The sequence below is a fragment of the Ornithorhynchus anatinus genome, chromosome 17 (assembly GCF_004115215.2).
Source record: "Ornithorhynchus anatinus isolate Pmale09 chromosome 17, mOrnAna1.pri.v4, whole genome shotgun sequence".
In the NCBI taxonomy this organism is placed as follows: Eukaryota; Metazoa; Chordata; class Mammalia; order Monotremata; family Ornithorhynchidae; genus Ornithorhynchus; species Ornithorhynchus anatinus.
In genome coordinates this window covers 251707-271450 of record NC_041744.1, presented here as the reverse complement: position 1 = coordinate 271450, position 19744 = coordinate 251707, and the positions used below count along the sequence as shown (strand labels likewise).

Sequence of the window (19744 nt, the reverse complement as noted above, 5' to 3'; positions counted from 1 at the left end):
GCCCATTCAATTCCAGGCCCCGCCCCCGGCTCGATGCTCCGCTCCTTCCCCGGAGCCCCGCCCGCCCCCGCCCATCATCCGACCGAGGCTCGACGCCCCCCTTTAACCGTTGCGCTAAATTCATTCAATAGTATTTATTGAGCGCTTACTATGTGCAGAGCACTGTACCAAGCGCTTGGGATGAACAAGTCGGCAACAGATAGAGACGGTCCCTGCCGTTTGACGGGCTTACAGTCTAATCGATTCAACTAGAGGAGCGGCCTGGTTCAGTGGAAGGAGCTCGGGCTGGGGGAGTCAGAGGTCATGGGTTCTAATCCCGCCTCCGCCGCTTGTCGGCTGTATGACTTTGGGCCAGTCACTTCACTTCTCTGGGCCTCAGTGGCCTCATCTGGAAAATGGGGATGAAGACTGTGAGCCCCACGTGGGACAACCTGATCCTCTTGTATCCCCCCAGCGCTTAGAACAGTGCTTGGCACAGAGTAAGCGCTTAACGAATGAGCAGCATGACCCGGTGGATAGAATACGGGCCTGGGAGTAAGCGCTTAACAAATAAGCAGCATGACCTAGTGGAAAGAATAAGGGCCTGGGAGTAAGAGGGTCATGGGTTCTAATCCTGCTCCACCACTTTGCAGTGTGACCACTTCTCTGTGCCTAAATTCCCTCATCTGTAAGATGATGATGTGATGATGATGTTGGTGTTTGTTAAGCGCTTACTATGTGCCGAGCACTGTACTAAACTCTGGGGTAGATACAGGGTCATCAGGCTGTCCCACGTGAGGCTCACAATCTTCTTCCCCATTTTACAGATGAGGTATCTGAGGCCCTGAGAAGTGAAGTGACTGGCCCAAAGTCACACAGCTGACAGGTGGCGGAGCCGGGATTAGAACCCATGACCTCTGACTCCTAAACCCGTGCTGTGAGCCCCACAGGGGCAGGGACTGTATCCACCTCAATTTGCTTGACTCCACCCCAGCGCTTAGTACAGTGCCTGGCACGAAGCCAGCGCTTAACCTTTGTTGAGAAGCAGCGTGGCTCAGTGGAAAGAGCAGGGGCTTGGGAGACCTCTGACTCCGCCACTTGTCAGCTGGGTGACTTTGGGCAAGTCCCTTCACTTCTCTGGGCCTCAGTGACCTCATCTGCAAAATGGGGATGAAGACCGGGAGCCCCACATGGACAACCTGATGACTTTGTATCCCCCCCCCCCCAGCGCTGAGAACAGTGCTTGGCACATAATAAGGGCTTAACAGAGAAGCAGCGTGGCTCAGTGGAAAGACCCCGGGTTTGGGAGTCAGAGGTCATGGGTTCGAATCCCGACTTCGCCACTTTTCATTCAATAGTATTTATTGAGCGCTTACTATGTGCAGAGCACTGTACTAAGCGCTTGGGATGAACAAGTCGGCAACAGAGACAGTCCCTGCCGTTTGACGGGCTTACGGTCTAATCGGGGGAGACGGACAGACGAGAACAATGGCGATAAACAGCGTCGAGGGGAAGAACATCTCGTAAAAACCGATGGCAACTAAATAGAATCGAGGCGATGTACAATTCATTAACAAAATAAATAGGGTAACGAAAATATATACAGTTGAGCGGACGAGTACGGTGCTGTGGGGATGGGAAGGGAGAGGTGGAGGAGCAGAGGGAAAAGGGGAAAATGAGGCTTTAGCTGCGGAGAGGTAAAGGGGGGATGGCAGAGGGAGTAGAGGGGGAAGAGGAGCTCAGTCTGGGAAGGCCTCTTGGAGGAGGTGATTTTTAAGTAGGGTTTTGAAGAGGGAAAGAGAATCGGTTTGGGGGAGGTGAGGAGGGAGGGCGTTCCGGGACCGCGGGAGGACGTGACCCGGGGGTCGACGGCGGGACGGGCGAGACCGAGGGACGGCGAGGAGGTGGGCGGCAGAGGAGCGGAGCGTGCGGGGTGGGCGGTAGAAAGAGAGAAGGGAGGAGAGGTAGGAAGGGGCGAGGTGACGGAGAGCCTCGAAGCCTAGAGTGAGGAGTTTTTGTTTGGAGCGGAGGTCGATAGGCAACCACTGGAGTTGTTTAAGAAGGGGAGTGACATGCCCAGATCGTTTCTGCGGGAAGACGAGCCGGGCAGCGGAGTGAAGAATAGACCGGAGCGGGGCGAGAGAGGAGGAAGGGAGGTCAGAGAGAAGGCTGACACAGTAGTCTAGCCGGGATATAACGAGAGCCCGTAATACTAAGGTAGCCGTCTGGGTGGAGAGGAAAGGGCGGATCTTGGCGATATTGTAGAGGTGAAACCGGCAGGTCTTGGTAACGGATAGGATGTGTGGGGTGAACGAGAGGGACGAGTCAAGGATGACACCGAGATTGCGGGCCTGAGAGACGGGAAGGATGGTCGTGCCATCCACGGTGATAGAGAAGTCTGGGAGCTGGGTGACTGTGGGCAAATCACTTCACTTCTCTGGGCCTCAGTTCCCGCATGTGTCAAATGGGGATGAAGACTGTGAGCCTCACGTGGGACAACCTCATTCCCCTGTATCTCCCCCAGCGCTTAGAACAGTGCCCTGCACGTAGTAAGCACTTAACAAATACCAACCCGTGGCGCAGTGGAAAGAGCACGGGCTTTGGAGTCAGGGCTCATGAGTTCGAATCCCAGCTCTGCCACTTGTCAGCTGTGTGACTGTGGGCAAGTCACTTAACTTCTCTGTGCCTCAGTTCCCTCATCTGTAAAATGGGGATGAAGACTGTGAGCCCCACGTGGGACAACCTGATTCCCCTGTGTCTACCCCAGCGCTTAGAACAGTGCTCTACACATAGTAAGCGCTTAACAAATACCAACATTATTACTAACAAATGCCATCATTATTATTATTTTTTAAAAAGAGTCCAGGCCCCGCCCCCCTCCCGGTCGCCCCGCCCCCCCGGTGGCGGGCTCCGGCGGTCACGCCCATCGGGGGCGTGGTCTCCCGCGAGGCGCCTGTTCCCCGCCTCCTGATTGGCTGCCGGCGCCATCGGCTCGCGCCGAGAAAAGGGCGCGGGTTGGCGGGGCGGCGCATGCGCGTTGGCCGGGCGGCGCATGCGCGTCCGCGGGGCCGTTGGGCAGGCACGCGGGAGGGGGAGGGGGGAACCCCCTCGGCCGGGCCAGAGAAACCTCCTTCCCCCCCTTCCCTGCCCCCATTCCCGACCGGATCCCGGGACGCCACCGGAAGTGACGCCTGAAATTGGGGAGTCCGTCACGTCAACCGCCCCCCCCCGATGACAAACGGTTTTTCTGAAAAGAAAAAAACAAGAGAGGCGATTTCTGCCCTTAAACACACCCACACTGACCCTGCTGAGCCTGTACTTTAGATTAGTTTATAATAATAATGTTGGTAGTTTAGCGCTTACTAGAGAAGCCGCGTGGCTCAGGGGAAAGAGCGCAGGCTTTGGAGTCAGAGGTCATGAGTTCAAATCCCAGCCCTGCCACTTGTCAGCTGGGTAAGTGTGGGCGAGTCACTTCACTTCTCTGGGCCTCAGTTCCCTCATCTTTAAAATGGGGATGAAGACTGTGAGCCCCACGTGGAACAACCAGACTACCTTGTGTCTACCCCAGCGCTTAGAACAGTGCTCTGCACATAGTAAGCGCTTAACAAATACCAACATTATTATTATTATGTGCAGAGCACTGTTCTAAGCGCTGGGGGGGAATACAGGGTCATCAGGTTGCCCCTCGTGGGGCTCACAGTCTTCATCCCCAGTTTGCAGATGAGGGAACTGAGGCCCAGAGAAGTGAAGTGACTCGACCACAGTCACCCAGCTGACAAGTGGCAGAGCCCGGATTAGAACCCATGGCCTCTGACTCCCAAGCCCCGGCTCTTGCCACTGAGCCACGCTACTTCCCATTACATGAATGTCTCTCTCCTCTAGACTGTAAGATCGCTGTGGGCTGGGAATACATCCGTTTATTGTTATAGTGTACTCTCCCAAGCACTTAGTACAGTGCTCTGCACAGAGTGAGCACTCAACAAATAAGATTGAACGAATGAATGAACCTCCCAATCTTCCCTAAACAAGCCTGATTTTTTTCCCCTGTGAGGAAACACGCTGAACACCTTTCCAACCGGGGGAGGGATTTATAAAGATTATATAGAGAAGCAGCATGGCTCAGTGGAAAGAGCCCGGGCTTGGCAGTCAGAGGTCATGAGTTCAAATTTCGGCTCTGCCACTTGTCAGCTGTGTGACCTTGGGCAAGTCACTTAACTTCTCTGGGCCTCAGTTCCCTCTTGTAAAATGGGGATGAAGACTGTGAGCCTCACAGGGGGCAATCTGATTACCTCGTAGCTACCCCAGCGCTTGGACCAGTGCTCTGCACATAGGAAGCACTTAACAAATACCATTATTATTATTATTATATGGCCTGTTTCAATCATTCCCATTACTTTTTTCTAAACTGTTTTGAAATTTTTGAAAGCAATTTTTGAAGGCAGCAATGGTTAAAAAAAAAGCTCCCTTGACGTTTCATGTGAAGCGCAAATGCCGGGTCACGGAAGAATAAGTAATGAGATGCTTAATAAGCTTTTTTGTGGTTTTCAAACACCATTTCTGAACCCCTGGCAATAAGTGGCCGTCCACTAAATCAAATATCGACTGGCTGATTTCAGTCTGTGTGTTGGCTCCCCGAAGGAAGGCCCTCAGAGGATGCACTGACACAGACGTAGCCCTGACGTAGCCCCACGGCACTTAAGTCCGTATCCATAGTTTATATTAATTTCTGACTCCCGCTCTAGATTGTAAGCTCATTGTGGGCAGGGAACGTGCCTCTGAGCCGTGATGTACGGTTCTCTTCCAAGCCCTTAGTACGGTGCTCTGCACATAGGAAGTAACAAGGAAAAACTGCTCACTGTTGGCTTCAAAGCCGTCCATCACGTTGCCCCCTTCTTCCTCACCTCCCTTCTCTCCTTCTACAGCCCAGCTTGCACACTCCGCTCCTCTGCCAACCGCTAACCTCTTCACTGGGCCTCGTTCACGCCTGTTGCGCCGTCGACCCCTGGCCCACGTCCTACCGCTGACCTGGAACGTCCTCCCTCCTCACATCTGCCAAACTAGCTCTCGCCCCCCCTTCAAAGCCCTACTGAGAGTTCCCCTCCTCCAGGAGGCCTTACCAGCCTGAGCCCCCATTTTCCTCTGCTCCTCCCCCCTCCATCGCCCCTACTCCCTCCCTCTGCTCTACCCCTTCTCTGCCCCACAGCAGTTGTGTATCTATGTACATATTTTTCTATTTATTTTATTAATGATGTGTATGTATCTATAATTCTATGGATTTCTATCGATGCTATTCGTGCCTATTTACTAGCTTTGTTTTGTTTTGTTGTCTGTCTTTCCCCTTCAAGATCGTGAGCCCGTTGTTGGGTAGGGATTATCTCTATTTGTTGCTAAATTGTACTTTCCAATCGCTTAGTACAGTGCTCTGTACACAGTAAGTGCTCAGTAAATACGATTGAATGAATAAATACGATTGATTGCAGGACGTTAACAGGACACCAACTGGTGGAAGGCCATCAACGAAGGACCCCCCCCCCCCCCCCAGGACCAATGATTGATTTGTACTTTAGCGATTGGGTACCCAGTATGTGTCACACAGAAGGCCCAGAGAACCTACCCGCCGTCCATGTGCTGGACTAATGAAAGCTGGCAGGGAACCTCTGTTGTATCGTATTCTCTGAAGCGCTTAGTACAGTGCTCTGCACACTGTGAATGCTCAATAAATACCACTGATGTAACTACTGTAAGAGGCCCTGGCAGTAGCATCTTTAACTGATGTGAGGAATCGACTGTGCCTCACTTGATTATTTTGTATTATGAGAAGCAGCATGGCTTAATAATGATAATAATAATAATGTTGGTATTTGTTAAGCGCTTACTATGTGCAGAGCACTGTTCTAAGCTCTGGGGGTGATACAGGGTAATCAGGTTGTCCCACGTGAGGCTCACAGTTAATCCCCATTTTAACTGAGGCACAGAGAAGTGACGTGACTTGCCCAAGGTCACACAGCTGACAAGTGGCAGAGCCGGGAGTCGAACTCATGACCTCTCACTCCGAAGCCCAGGCTCTTTCCACTGAGCCACGCTGCTTCCTGAAAAGAGCTCGGGCTTGGGAGTCAGGGGTTCTAATCCCGACTCTGCCACGTGTCAACTGTGTGACTTTGGGTAAGTCACTTCACTTCTCTGTGCCTCAATTGCTTCATCAGTAAAATGGGAATTAAGACTGTGAGCCCACAACCTGATTGCCTTGTATCTACCCCAGCACTTAGAACAGTTCTTGTCACACAGTAAGCGCTTAAGAAATATCATTATTATTATCATTATACCAGTACTTAGTATAGAGTAAGTGCTTAATGTTCGACCAGGCTGTCTTGTATCTATCCCTGATTAAGCCCTCTTTTCCGCAACTCCCTCTCCCCTTTGGGGCACCTGTGCACTTGGGATCTATCTGTACCCTGTGAGCACTTGATATTCACCCCACCCTCAGCCCCACAGAATTTATTTCCACATCTTTAATTTATTTGTATTAACATATGTGTCCCCCCCAGTCTGTAAGTTTGTTGTAGGCAGGGATCGCGTCTCCTGACTCTCGTATTGTATTCTCCCAAGAGCTTAGTACAGTGCTCTGCACACAGTAAGCATTCAATAAATACCATTGATCGATAGATGGATTGATCTACCCCAGCATTTAGTACAGCGCTGGGGGCATAACACTTAATCAATACCGATATTCTTCCATTTCCCCTAAGTGTAATTTATCTTCCCCTTTGGGCTGTAAGCTTCTTTGTGGGTCAACCCTCTCTATTGTATCCTACTCTCCCAAGTGCTTATTACAGTGCCTTGCACACAGTAAGCACTCCCAAAATACCACTCATTGCTTGATTTTTCTTCAGGTCTGCCATGGAGAGGGGCAGCTCTGAGTTCTGACCAGTACATGGGAATATGCTCCATCTGGGCTTTAGGCCTCGCCCCCGGGGGAGAGGCAGCCTCTCCTCGCCCCTCCATACTCCCACCCTTTCCCCATCTCCCTCTCCCAGGCACCATACGATGGTCCCGAGTGTCAGGAAGGATGTGGCTATTGAATTCAGGACCAGCCTGAGGAGTCCAAAAGCCGCTCCTTTAGCCCCAATTGTACTCTAGCTCTCACTGTTGCTCTTGGTGTCTTGGGTTGCCATTTTCATCATTTGACTATTTTGTTGCGTTTGCCGTAGATTATGAGCCTCTCTGTCAGGGCCATGCCTCAATCCCATCAGCGTGCTTTTCTCCCGGCACTCTGCTCGTGGCCCTCTCTATCCGGCGAACCCTTGAGACGCGTGTCCTAGTGGAAAGAGCCCGGGTCCGGGAGCTGGAGGACCTGAGTTCTCATCCCGGCATTACCACTTATTTGCTGTGTGACCTTGGGCAAGCTTCTTCACTTCTCTGTGCCACAGTTAGCTCCTCTGTAAAATGGAGATTGAGACGGTGAGCCCCACGTGGGACAACCTGATTACCCTGTATCACCCCCAGAGCTTAGAACAGTGCTCTGCACATAGTAAGCGCTTAACAAATACCGACGTTATTATTCCTCCCCTCCCCATTCCCCCTTCTCCCACCCTCTCCTAGGCACTGTGCCTATTTTTATATATGATTTATCACTCTATTTATTTCATTAATGATGTGTACCTATCTATGACTCGATTTATCTTGATATCTACACCAGACTACTTGTTTTGTTTTGTCCTGTTTCGCTTCGCCGTCCGTCCCCCCCGTTTAGACCGTGAGCCCGTCACCGGGCAGGGATGGTCTCTATCTGTTGCCCAATTGTCTATTCCAAGCGCTCAGTACAGTGCTCTGCACCTAGTAAGTGCTAGCGTGGCTCAGTGGAAAGAGCCCGAGCTTGGGAGATAGTGGTCCCGGGTTCGAAGTGCGGCTCCGCCACTTCTCAGCTGGGTGACCGTGGGCCGGTCCTTTCACTTCTCTTTGCCTCGGTGACCTCATCTGGAAAATGGGGATTAACCGTGAGCCTCACGTGGGACGCCCTGATGAGCCCGGGCTTGGGAGTCAGAGGTCATGGGTTCGAATCCCGGCTCTGCCCCTTGTCGGCTGTGTGACTGGGAGCAAGTCACCTCTCCGGGCCTCAGTGACCTCATCTGGACAATGGGGATTAACAGGGAGCCTCATGTGGGACCACCTCATTCCCCTGTATGTACCCCAGCGCGTAGAAGAGGGCTCTGCACGTAATAAGCGCCTAACAAATACCAACATTATTACTAATCAATACTCTTGAATGAATGAGTGAGCTTGGATCAAGCCCGGGGCTCAACGGACCCCTTGACAGCCGATCAGCGTTGGGGATAAAGGCCTCGGGAGCGAGGGCGTGGCCGCTCAACGGCGGGGCGGGGCGGGGCGCCCACCGGAAATACGTCACGGGGGGGTGGAGCGGACGTCCCCGACCTGCGGGTGACGGACGGCGCCGCGGTCCAATGGGGCGGCGCCGCGGTCCAATGGGGCGGTGACGGGCGGCGCCTCGGTCCAATGGGGAGGCGGCGGGCGGCGGGCCAATGGCAGGAAGGCTCGGGGGCCCGGGGCGGGGCCGGGCGCGCCGGAGGCTTCTAGAAGGAGGCGCCTTGCGGCTCGTGGCTCCGCGCGCCGCCGCCGTGTCCCCGCGCGCTCGCCCCCTCCCCCCCCGCACCCCGCACCCCGCCCCCCGTCCCGCCATGTCGGCCGTCAAGTCGCTGAACCCCAAGGCGGAGGTGGCCCGGGCCCAGGCGGCGCTGGCCGTCAACATCAGCGCCGCCCGAGGCCTGCAGGACGTGCTCAGGACCAACCTGGGGCCCAAGGGCACCATGAAGATGTGAGCGGGCCGGGGGACGGAGGCCGCGAGCGAGGGAGGCCGCGGCCGGGCCCGCTCACAAACGTGTTCGCGCGTGTTTCCTCCCAGGTTGGTGTCCGGCGCCGGCGACATCAAGCTGACCAAGGACGGAAACGTGCTGCTCCACGAGATGGTGAGCCCTCCCACCTCCTCCCTCCCTCCCTCCGCCCCGCACCATTTTCTGGCCTCGTTGAGATGGATCTTTCCCACCCCCTTGGCATTCGTTCAGTCGTATTGATGGAGCGCTTACTATGTGCGTGAGACTGTGAGATGGGGGGCGGGGGGGACGGTCTCTATCCGTTGCCCGGTTGTCCATTCCAAGCGCGTCATCCAGCGCCGCGCACATCCGTCGGAGGGCAGGGACGGTCTCTTTCTGTTGCCGACTTGTCCATTCCAAGCGCTTAGTCCACTGCTCTGCACATAGGAAGCGCTCAATAAGTACTACTGAATGAATGAATGAACATAGGCGCTCAGTAAATACGACCGGTTGGATCTGGATTGGGCAGAGAAGCATTGTGGCTCCCGGGAAAGAGCCCGGGCTTGGGAGTCGGAGGTCATGGGTTCCAATCCCGGCCCCGCCACTTGTCGGCTGGGTGACCGTGGGCGAGTCACTTCACTTCTCTGGGCCTCGGGGACCTCACCTGCAAAATGGGGGTGGAGATGGTGAGCCCCACGTGGGACAACCTGATGACCCTGTATCGACCCCAGCGCTTAGAACAGTGCTCTGCACAGAGTAAGCGCTCAAATACCGACATTACTATTATTATTAAGCGGACAGTTCGACAAGAGATGGACACGGACCCTGCCCAACGGCGGGCTCCCAGGCCAAACGGGGGAGACGGACGGCAGAGCCAAAGGGAACGAAACAGACTTCTAAACTGTAAGCCCGTCGTGGGCAGAGGATGCGTCCACCGGTTCGGTTCTGTGGTACAGTCCTCTGCACTCAACTGGCGCTCAATATTCATTCGTTCATTCGATCCCATTTATTGAGCACGGGCTGTGTGCAGAGCACTGGACTAAGCGCTTGGAAACGACCGCTCGACAACAGATAGAGACAATCCCTACCCAACAACGGGCTCGTAGCCTAGAAGGGGGAGACAGAGGAACAAGTAGATAGACGTCAGTAGCGTCCAAACATATACGTAGAATTTTAGGTGTGTACACATCGTTAATAAAATGAATAATAAATGTGTACGAATGTACACCGGTGCTGTGGGGCGGGGAAGGGGGTGGAGCAGAGGAAAAGGGGGGCTCAGTCTGGAAAGGCCTCCTGGAGGAGGTGAGTTTCGAAGGAGGGGGAAGTGGGCTAGTTTGGCGGATGTGAGGAGGGAGGGCGTTCCAGATCAGACGTGGGCCGGGGGTCGACGGGGGGACAGGTGAGAACGAGGCCCGGTGAGGAAGATAGCGGTTGGCAGAGGAGCGGAGTGTTCAAGCTGGGCTGTAGAAGGAGAGAAGAGAGGTGAGGTAGAAGGGGGCAAGGTGACGGACAGCTTTGAAGCCAACGGTGAGGAGAGTTTGCTTGATACGAAGGTCGGTGGGCACCCACTGGACACTTTTGAGCGGGGGAGATATGCCCAGAGCGTTTCTCTAGAAAGAGGATCGGGGCAGCAGAGTGAAGTATAGACTGAAGCGGGGAGAGACGGGAGGGCGGGAGATCGGAAAGGAGGCAGGTGCAGTCATCCAGTCGGGATAGGATGAGCGATGGTACCAACCAGGTAGCGGTTAATAGATGTCCTCTCCTCCAGGAGGCCTTCCCACGCTAAGCCCCACTTTTGCTTCACCCCGACTTGCTTCCTTTGCTCTTTCCCCCTCTTCTAGACCATGTGCTTGTTGTGGGCTGGCAATGTCACTGTTTATTATTATACTGTACTTTCCCAAGCCCTGAGTACGGTGCTCTGCACACAGTAAGTGCTTTATAAATACGATTGAATGAATGCTTGTGCCCGCTCCCCTGTCCCCCTTGAGGCCACGGGGAACTGGGCCCGGCTGGCCCTTCCACCCCTCTCAGATCTCCTGAATCCCTGCCGGGTCAAGTGCCGTCGGTCTTTCGGTCCTTGCATCCGAGATCGCCTTCTCACTCCAGCCACTGCATTTTTAGCAAATTCAACATCCGACCGCCTCTCTGATCGCCAAAGTCGCCACGGCCCAAGACGACATCACCGGGGACGGCACCACGTCCAACGTCTTAATCATCGGGGAGCTGCTGAAGCAGGCCGATCTCTACATCTCTGAAGTACACATGACTGTCACGTTCCCGTGGTCTTTAATTCTGTGGGAAATAACTCATTTGTGTGATAGATAAGGCATTTATCGGGTAAAAATTGGGGCAGAGAAACACTGCCATGTGGAAAACTTGCCCACCAGACCCAGTAAGGCTCTCTGTCTCTCAGAGCTTGATGGCAGTCTGGAGTGTCTGCTAGATTGAACCAAAGTAAGGGCGGTGACCTTTGGATCCAACAGTTGGCCGGGGCAGGGTTCTACGCCGACTCAGAGGCTGGGCTCGGCTCTGGGAATCGCGAGCCAGGGCGGACTGGCCGGCATCCCTCTGGGCCCCGGGCGAGGCGGTGGCTGCTTGGTTATATTCCCCGACAGGATCCCACGATCTGGTAGAGGAGGGAGGAGGAAGGTTTAAGGAAAGAGGAAAGAGGGTCTGACGGAGGTGCGTGAACAGCGGAAGGGACGGGAGACTAGGCCAGCGGGCAGACTGCGGGAGCGTGAACTTTATAAAGATGACGCCGAAACGAGCAACTGGGGGAAAAGAGGAACAGGTATCCTGCTGGGTACTGAACCCTACTGGCAAAATAATTTGGATCTTGCCACCACTTTGGGACGCAGCTCTGTGGCGGCAAGTCTGGCAAGGATCCCTCCCCATCTTAGCGTGCCGCAAGTTTTAAAAACCGTCGAGTTGCCTCCCCTCTCTCTGGTTAGCAGTTAGTTTGGGCTGGGAGGAGCAGGTCCCCGCTGTGTCCCCCCCCCCCCCCCGTCCTGTCCTCCCCGGCTTAGCCGACGGAAGCTCGGCCTACCCGACTCTAGATGAATCCAGATACAGCCTGGGAGGAGTTGGGGCCCGGTCGGGGGTAGGGGGGCGGGGAGGGCAGTGGCACTCGGTCTTGTGTGAGCTCGGTCTTCTTGGGGGAATCGCACAGCGAACACCCAAGTGTGCTCTCTAGTTCTCTTGGTCTAAATTCTGTGCTAAAGCAAACGTTGTTCTTTTCCTCTGCAATGAAAGGAGTCCTTTTCCTTTTATATGTATTCAGAAGGACAGCACACGGTAGCATTGGGTGGTAGCCGGCCAGCAGGTTTCTGAAACCTGCCCTTCTGTCTGAATATCCAAGGAGGTGAAAGCGCCTTATCTAAAGGAGTTGTCTTGCCGCGATTTATCTGACCAGGGCCTACATCCTAGAATAATAACGGAAGGATTTGAAGCTGCAAAGACCAAAGCCTTGGAAGTCTTGGAGCAGGTGAAAATCAGCAAGGAGATGGATCGAGAGACACTAATAGATGTGGCGAAGACCTCCCTGCGCACTAAAGTTCACGCCGAACTGGCTGACGTGCTCACCGAGGTAAGCGTGCGCTTCCCGAAACGGGTCGTCCCTCGTTCCGGCCCCCGCCACCCTGTGAGGACGGATACCTAGTAACACCTTCATCTCCCAAGTGAAATGAGCAAACCCAGTGGCCGTGGCCATAGTTCATTCAGTCATATTTATTGAGCAGCACTTACTGGGTGCAAAGCATTGTGAGGTCTGAAAGACCGGTGCAGATGTTGCTGTGAAACGGGGTACCTTTTTTTTTTTGAATGGTGTTTAAGTGCTTAGCTTAGTGTATGCCAGGCACTATACTAATGTCTGAAGTATAGATGCAAGCTCACCGGGTTGGGCAAAGTCCATGACCCATGTGGGGGGCACACAGTCATAATCCCCATTTTATAGGTGAGTTAACTGAGGCACAGAGAAGTGAAGTGGCTTGTCCAAGGTCAGCCAGTGGCGGAACTGGGTTAGTACCCAGGTTCTCTGGCTTCCTCCTAGGCCTGGGCTCTTTTCAGTAGGCCGCGTTGCTTTACATTGGACAGTCATGGTGGCTCAGTGGGAGCGAAGAGACCTGCAGTGGGTGTGGTTAGGGCTGTGCCTGTTCCTAACGGAGCAGCGTCGACTTACTGATTTCCAGGTAGAGGCGCAAGCTAGAAGTACCCTACCAGGAGCTGGTAACTCAAATGCTTGTAGTATTTGATAAGCACCAGGATGGATACAGTTTAATCAGGTCGGGCACCGTCCCTGACCCTCCTCGGGCTCACAGTCTTAAGCGGGAGGGAAAATAGGTATTCCCATTTCCCATTCTGTCCAGCTGAGGAAACTGAGGCCCAGGGAAGTTAGACTAGTTGGCCAGGGTCCCACCGGAGCCGAGGGCTGGGAGAAGGGGCCGTGGACCGGGTGGTCGTCTGGCTCGAGAAACCAAACGCCACTCCGGGTGTGTTAAACGTCTGTTGCAGGCCGTGGTGGACTCTGTTTTGGCCATCAGAAAGCCGGGCGAACCTATCGATCTCTTCATGGTGGAGATCATGGAGATGAAGCACAAGTCGGAAACTGACACCACGTAGGTGGTAACGAATTCTCGGTCAAGGAGAACTGTGCTTGTGCACCAGGGTGCCTTCTGGATGAGCAAGTGAAAATCTGATATCCCCCCGGGCAGATCCCGTCCTGCGGCATCGGCTAGAAGAAATCTTTATGACCAGACCACGAGTCTGGGGCCGGGAGGTGGCGGGAGATCACTGCTGGAAGTGCTCTTCTTCCTCTCGCGGTGGCATCGCAGAGCAGCCCGCCTGCGGCACGTCTGCCCCCGCGGGTGCATAGACGAATTCTGCGTTGGCTTGACTGTGGCCAGTGCAGTCAGACACTATGCTAAAGCATATTCTCTCCAGAAACACTGCTCGTGGTGTGCCGGATCCAGAGTTGGCACCATCCCAGAGAGAACGAGAACATGAATCCCGTTAGCAACAGAACGAGCAGCAGTAATTCTAACGTTTAAAGTGTTAACTACATTCACTCATTAAATAGTATTTATTGAGCGCTTATTATGTGCAGAGCACTGTACTAAGTGCTTGGAATGTACAATTCGGCAACAGAGATAAACCCTGCCCATTGACGGGCTTACACTACTTAGATCATCAGGAAGGACGCCGCCCCTGGGGCACCTGAGGCTCTCTCAGTGTAGGGGTAGGGAAGAAGAATGGGGAGGCATAATGATTTCCAGTGAGGACCACAGGCTAGAATTCACCTGGTGGGAGTTCAGAGGCTTGGGGGGCGGGGGGGGGGGGGGGGGGGGGTTACCCTGGGTGGAGTAAGGGAAGATGGGGGAACGAGTCTCCAAACACTTCCACCCATCTCTGTTGGACTAAATAAACTCTGAGGGATGGCTGAGCCAAAATGAATGAAGGTTGAGAATGCCAGGCCGCACTATGGAACTGTAGAAAGTAAGCCCTCCCTCCTACAGTGACCGATCTCTTCGACAGGTTGATCAGAGGCCTGGTTTTGGACCACGGGGCCCGTCATCCGGACATGAAGAAGCGAGTAGAAGATGCTTTCATCCTTACTTGTAATGTGTCCTTGGAGTACGAGAAAACGTACGTACGCGACGGGCTGACTCTCTCTGGGCACCGTCACCTTCCCGTCCGCGACTGTAATAGAAAGCTACATTTCTGACCCTTTCTCCTCTAGGGAGGTGAACTCTGGCTTCTTCTACAAGAGTGCAGAAGAGCGAGAGAAATTAGTCAGAGCCGAAAGAAAATTCATCGAAGATAGAGTGAAGAAAATAGTGGAACTGAAGAAGAAAGTGTGTGGCGATTCAGACAAGGGATTTGTTGTCATTAATCAGAAGGTAAGATTGAAAGTTGACTCTGACCGCCCCTTCCGGCTTCTCGGCTGGCCGTCGGCCCAGTCGTTCGCGGGGAGCTCGCCGGGTCTCCCCGCGGAGGGTCAGCCACCGTAGGCGGGCCGGGCCTCTCGGGCTCTGCAGCCTCCTTTCGCTTTGGGTTACAGGGCATCGACCCGTTTTCCTTGGATGCTCTCGCCAAAGAAGGTATCGTGGCTCTGCGCAGGGCAAAGAGGAGGAACATGGAAAGGTGAGCCTGCCGGGGTGGGGCGTAGCGGAACTGGGGGTACCGCGTGACTCCCCAGACAAACCCACTTAGTGTTCTGATTGGGGGGCTGCCCCAGGAAGACACTTATCTGGTCGTTTTTGTGTTTTGGTTTTTATTTATTCATTTGCTTTTTTAATTAATGGTATTTAAGTGCTTACTGTGTTCAAGGCACTGTTCCAAGCACTGGGGGAGATGCAGGCTACTTGGGTTGGACACAGTCCACGTCCCACGTGGGGCCCACAGTCTTAATCCCCATTTTACAGATGAAGAAACTGAGGCACAGAGGAAGTGAAATAATGATGGTATTTAAGTGCTTACTATGTGCGAAGCATTCTTCTAATGCCTTGCCCAGGGTCACACAGCAGACAGGTGGTGGAGCCGAGACCAGAACCCAGGTGGTTGTGACTCTTTCCACTGGGTCACGCTGCTTCTCGTGTGCCGCCATTTTACTCTCACCGCCATCTTGATGCCCCAGAGGTCCCTTTCGTGTCCCCAAACTCACGTCTCTTTACCCATTTCAGGCTGACCCTTGCTTGTGGTGGGATTGCTATGAATTCTCTAGATGACCTCAATGCTGACTGTTTAGGACATGCTGGACTCGTCTACGAGTACACTTTGGTGAGGTTTACATCGGTTTCTTCCCCCTTCCTGCGAAGAATAATTCCTTCAGGATGTTCACCCTCTCCTCCTCTCCAGCCCCCCACTTGAAAAAAATACAAAACAAAACGAAAAAACAGCAAAACACTGGGTAAAAGTTGAGGTCCATTTCAGTCGAGACCTCCAAGGTGCTTAATGAGGCTGCACGTGAGTACACTGTGTGCACTGGCGTTCCCAGGGTGAGGTTGACACGTGGTCCTTGGGGGACATAGCTGTCTCTCAACGATGTCCCTGCTTGGGTCTGATCTTGGTTCACTCCCAGAGAACGGGGAGAGTGTGTCTGAGGGAAGGGAAAGGGTCACGGGCTTCTTGCTTGGCAATCGAGCGTTTCAAAACCGAGGAACTGGAAACATACAAGGTACGAAGCCGAATGTCGGCCCGCCCTGCGTCAGCAGGAGCGCACAGTCGGTCTCGTGAATGTGAACTCGCTTCAGACTTGCATTCCCTTGCTCTGCCGGATGTGTTTTGTCAGTACTGTTGTGAGGTGGAAGGGGGAGCGTAACTTCTCTCAACCCTGCTGTAGGGGGAAGAAAAGTTCACCTTCATCGAGAAGTGTGACAATCCCCTGTCTGTGACGCTGCTGGTCAAGGGGCCCAACAAGCACACGCTCACCCAGATCAAGGATGCAATAAGAGACGGGCTGCGTGCGGTCAAAAACGCTATCGAAGATGGTGAGTTCCTGGGCGTTGGCATCAGAGGGCACCCCCCCCCCTTTCAGGATCATCCAACTGTGACGGTGTCCGGCCTTTCAGGTGGAAGGCGACGGTCAGAGGAGACGACGCCCACAACCTCACGGGGCTTACGGGAAGGAGGGAGGACAGAAATTATTCTCCTTTCCTGAGTGCTCTGCACACAGAAAAGGCTCAATAAATGCCACGGATTGATCGATCGTGGAAAGGAGCCCCTTAAGGAGAAAGCGGAGGCGGGTCATCCCTCCCCCACTAGTCAGTGGATTGGGAGCAGAGCCAGAGGAGTGGTGGTCTGGGCTAGTGGTTTCTTCTAATCAAGTAAAGGTTGGGGAGGCTCGTTCCCAAGGCTGGCTTGGGAACGGCGGGGTGGGAGGGGGCCCCCGGTGCACCCGGACCTCACCGCTGCAAGCACAGGTGAGGAAATAGTGGAATTGTGTCAATCTTGGATCCGATATAGTAGCTCTGATTGCTCCCGGGTTCAGAGCGTCAAACTGTTGGAGAGGAGCCGCGCCCGCCGACACGTGACCTGGCTGGGCCGGACCGGTGAGGGGAGGATGCCCAAACAGTGCTCGTGGCCGCTGCTACTCTGCACGGGGCCCTGGGTAGACGCAGGGAGAGGATCAGGGGTTCCCAGGGTTTAGTGAAACCTGGCGGATGGTAGGTTCTGAGAAAGCTAAGAACTCACCAAGCCTCAGCCAGAGTGGTGGTGGCGGGCGCCCCATGGGGGCAGGTGGGCCGTCTTGGCCACCGGCAGCCTGGAACGAAGCAGCCCTACGGAGTTGCGAAGGGCAGATGCGAAAGGGCGGCGAAGGACCGGGTCGTGGGCCCTCTGCTGCGATGTGGGCAGGCGGGTGGGTTGTCCTGCCCTGGCCACTTGGGGAAGAGAAGCTCACCCCAAACTTGCGTGTGGCCCATCTGAGATGGTGTCACCTGAATATGACACCTCTGCGGGGGCTGGGTTGTGGGGCCCGGGGGAGGCGGATGCAACTCCCATTTCTATGGCCAGAGATCCATTTGGTTTTTTCCTTGGCTGTCGCTGACCGATTAACAGGGTTGTTATTTTTTCTTCTTCTCTCCCCCCCTTCCGCCCCCCCAAGGCTGCGTGGTGCCCGGTGGGGGCGCAGTGGAAGTGGCGATAGCCGAGGCCCTCGTGAAGCATAAACCCAGCGTTAAAGGAAGAGCCCGACTGGGAGTCCAGGCTTTTGCCGACGCTCTGCTCATCATCCCCAAGGTGGGCTGTGGGGCGCCGTGGGGTGGGGTGGGCCGAGCCGGGCCATCTGAGAAGCTCGCTTAGCAAAGTTCATCGCAACCCGCCGGGGGGCCTGGAGTCAGGGTGATCGACTGCAGCCCCGGGCCCAGGAAGGGAACTCTATAGGGAGGAAAAAACCCAAAGCGCTTGGCTCGGAGTCTTTCGGGAGTTTATCCGCCCTTCTGTCTGACGCCTCCTCGCTCCAAATCGGGCAGCTCCCGCTGTCGGCCACCACCTACCAGCCAAGGGAGCCTTGTTTCGGGGAATGACCCGTAGCAGGTTGTGACGAAACGAATCTGATAGCCGTGCTGTGGATCCGTGCGGCTCCTCGTATCTCTAGAGACATGTGGTTTGTCCGGCTCTTCCAGGTCCTCGCCCAGAACTCCGGCTTCGATCTCCAGGAGACGCTGGTGAAAGTGCAGGCGGAACACGCAGAGTCGGGACAGCTCGTCGGGGTCGACCTGAGCACCGGTAAGAGGAGAGCGGTGACACCGGCCGTTGCCTGTTGTTGACTCTTCACATGTCTACACACACTTTCTCTCTCACACTTGACCCTTTATTGTGACTGGATTCCCGGTCCTCCACAGACCAGAAGTCTAGCCGCCGGGGTGGTCCCGAGCTCTTAGAACAGTGCTCGGCACATAGCAGACACTCAGTAAATACGATCAGATGAATGGTTAAAAACTCAACTAGAATCCTGATCTTTACTGAGAGTTTCTTGGCCTTTGATAGCCCCGCCCACTCTGACTAGGATTTTGATGCCTCACCGTCCTCTGTCGGGTGGCCGAAACGAGGCGGTCGTATGTATCGAGTGCTTATCGTGTGCGTGGCGCTGGACTAAGCGCCTGGCAGAGAGTGAGCAGCGTGGCGTAGTGGGTAGAGCTAGAGCACGGGCCTTGGGGAGGCAGCAGGTCCTGGTTTCTAATCCCAGCTCTCCCACTTTTCTGCTGTGTGAGCTTGGGCAAGGCACTTCACTTCTCTCTGCCTGTTACCTCACCTCTAAAGTGGGGGCTTAGACTGTGAGCCCCTCTTGGGACAGGGACCGTATCCAACTCAGTTTGCTCGTATCTACCCCAGCGCTCAATAGAGTGCCTGACACATAGTAAGCACTTAACAGGTACCCAAACTGTCCTTCAGATTGGACTTCTAAGCCATACAATCCCTGCCTTCTAGGGGCTTCTCCATTTCCAGGCCAAGGAATCGAGCCTCCTTTCTAGCCTACTTCTACTGCCCCTTTACTGGCGGGGGTGTTCGCCCTAGGCCAGTCTCCATGAGTGATTTTCATCACCAGGGGACAAGAGGGAATGAGTTCTAATCTTGGGGACCCGGGGCACTTGGGTTTTGAGCGGGGGATAACCTACGGTGGCGGCATGAAGCCATGAGGTGTGTTTCCTCTCCAGGCGAATCGATGGTGGCGGCAGAAGCCGGAGTGTGGGACAACTATTGTGTCAAGAAGCAGCTTCTTCATTCCTGGTAAGATGGGCCGGGGGGGCAAGGGGGGAGGCTCGTTCAGAATTTCCCATGGCTGGTTCTGCGCTCGCGGGCATCCCGAGGCTCCAGCTGGTCATCAGCGGGGGCGATTTGAGCGCACACAGTAAGCGCTCAGGAAATGCGATTGAATGAGTAGTTTGAAGATGCGTGTTTCTGGTACCTTAGAGCCGGGGATGCTAGAGGTAGGCCGCTCTGGTCCTTTCTGTTCTTTCTTCTCTCCCCATCCCCCATCTGGATCGAAGGCTGGAAGGGGGAAGCCTGTCTCATCTTTGTAACTCTGTCTTTCAGCACGGTGATCGCCACCAACATTCTCCTGGTTGACGAAATTATGCGCGCTGGAATGTCATCTCTCAAAGGTTGAATCGAACCGGATTTTTTTTTTCTGCGCGTTTTTTCCCCCGCTCCCTTGCCCAGCGAAGGTCCGCCCTAGAGACGACCTCTGGGGATACGGCGGTAGGAGAACCTCTCTCCCGTGTCCTAAAGGATTTCCACAGGAATCGCTGCTTACCTTAATGTGGCGGTGAACCTGGCTACTACCTGTTTAAATTTGAAAAAAAAAAATTACACCTGCAAATGTACGGTTCAGAAATTGGTTCAGTATTTATTCTCTCTGGTATTTTTTTTTTAGTGCACTGAATTAAAGCTGTGGTCTTTTTACCCAGGAGAATCTTTCTCCGAGTTTCATTTACAGTGGCATA

General features: G+C 54.3%; 1 protein-coding gene and 2 non-coding genes across 3 annotated transcripts; all 3 read left to right on the top strand.

Annotated features, from left to right (window-relative positions):
* The first annotated feature begins 8651 nt into the window (after positions 1 to 8651).
* On the top strand, positions 8652 to 19713 carry CCT6A (chaperonin containing TCP1 subunit 6A). Its single transcript, XM_029082351.2, has 14 exons — positions 8652 to 8809; positions 8897 to 8960; positions 10926 to 11060; positions 12217 to 12390; positions 13314 to 13417; positions 14334 to 14444; positions 14539 to 14698; positions 14860 to 14942; positions 15482 to 15578; positions 16141 to 16288; positions 17404 to 17537; positions 17924 to 18026; positions 18956 to 19028; positions 19335 to 19713. The coding sequence occupies exons 1-14, from the start codon at positions 8673 to 8675 to the stop codon at positions 19405 to 19407; spliced, it is 1596 nt and encodes a 531-aa protein (XP_028938184.1). The 5' UTR covers positions 8652 to 8672; the 3' UTR covers positions 19408 to 19713.
* Positions 11966 to 12099, top strand: LOC114818146. The gene has a single exon (XR_003765967.1). It is a non-coding gene; the product is annotated as a small nucleolar RNA SNORA22 (small nucleolar RNA).
* LOC114818059 lies at positions 13669 to 13799 on the top strand. Its single transcript, XR_003765880.1, has one exon. It is a non-coding gene; the product is annotated as a small nucleolar RNA SNORA15 (small nucleolar RNA).
* Positions 19714 to 19744: the final 31 nt, after the last annotated feature.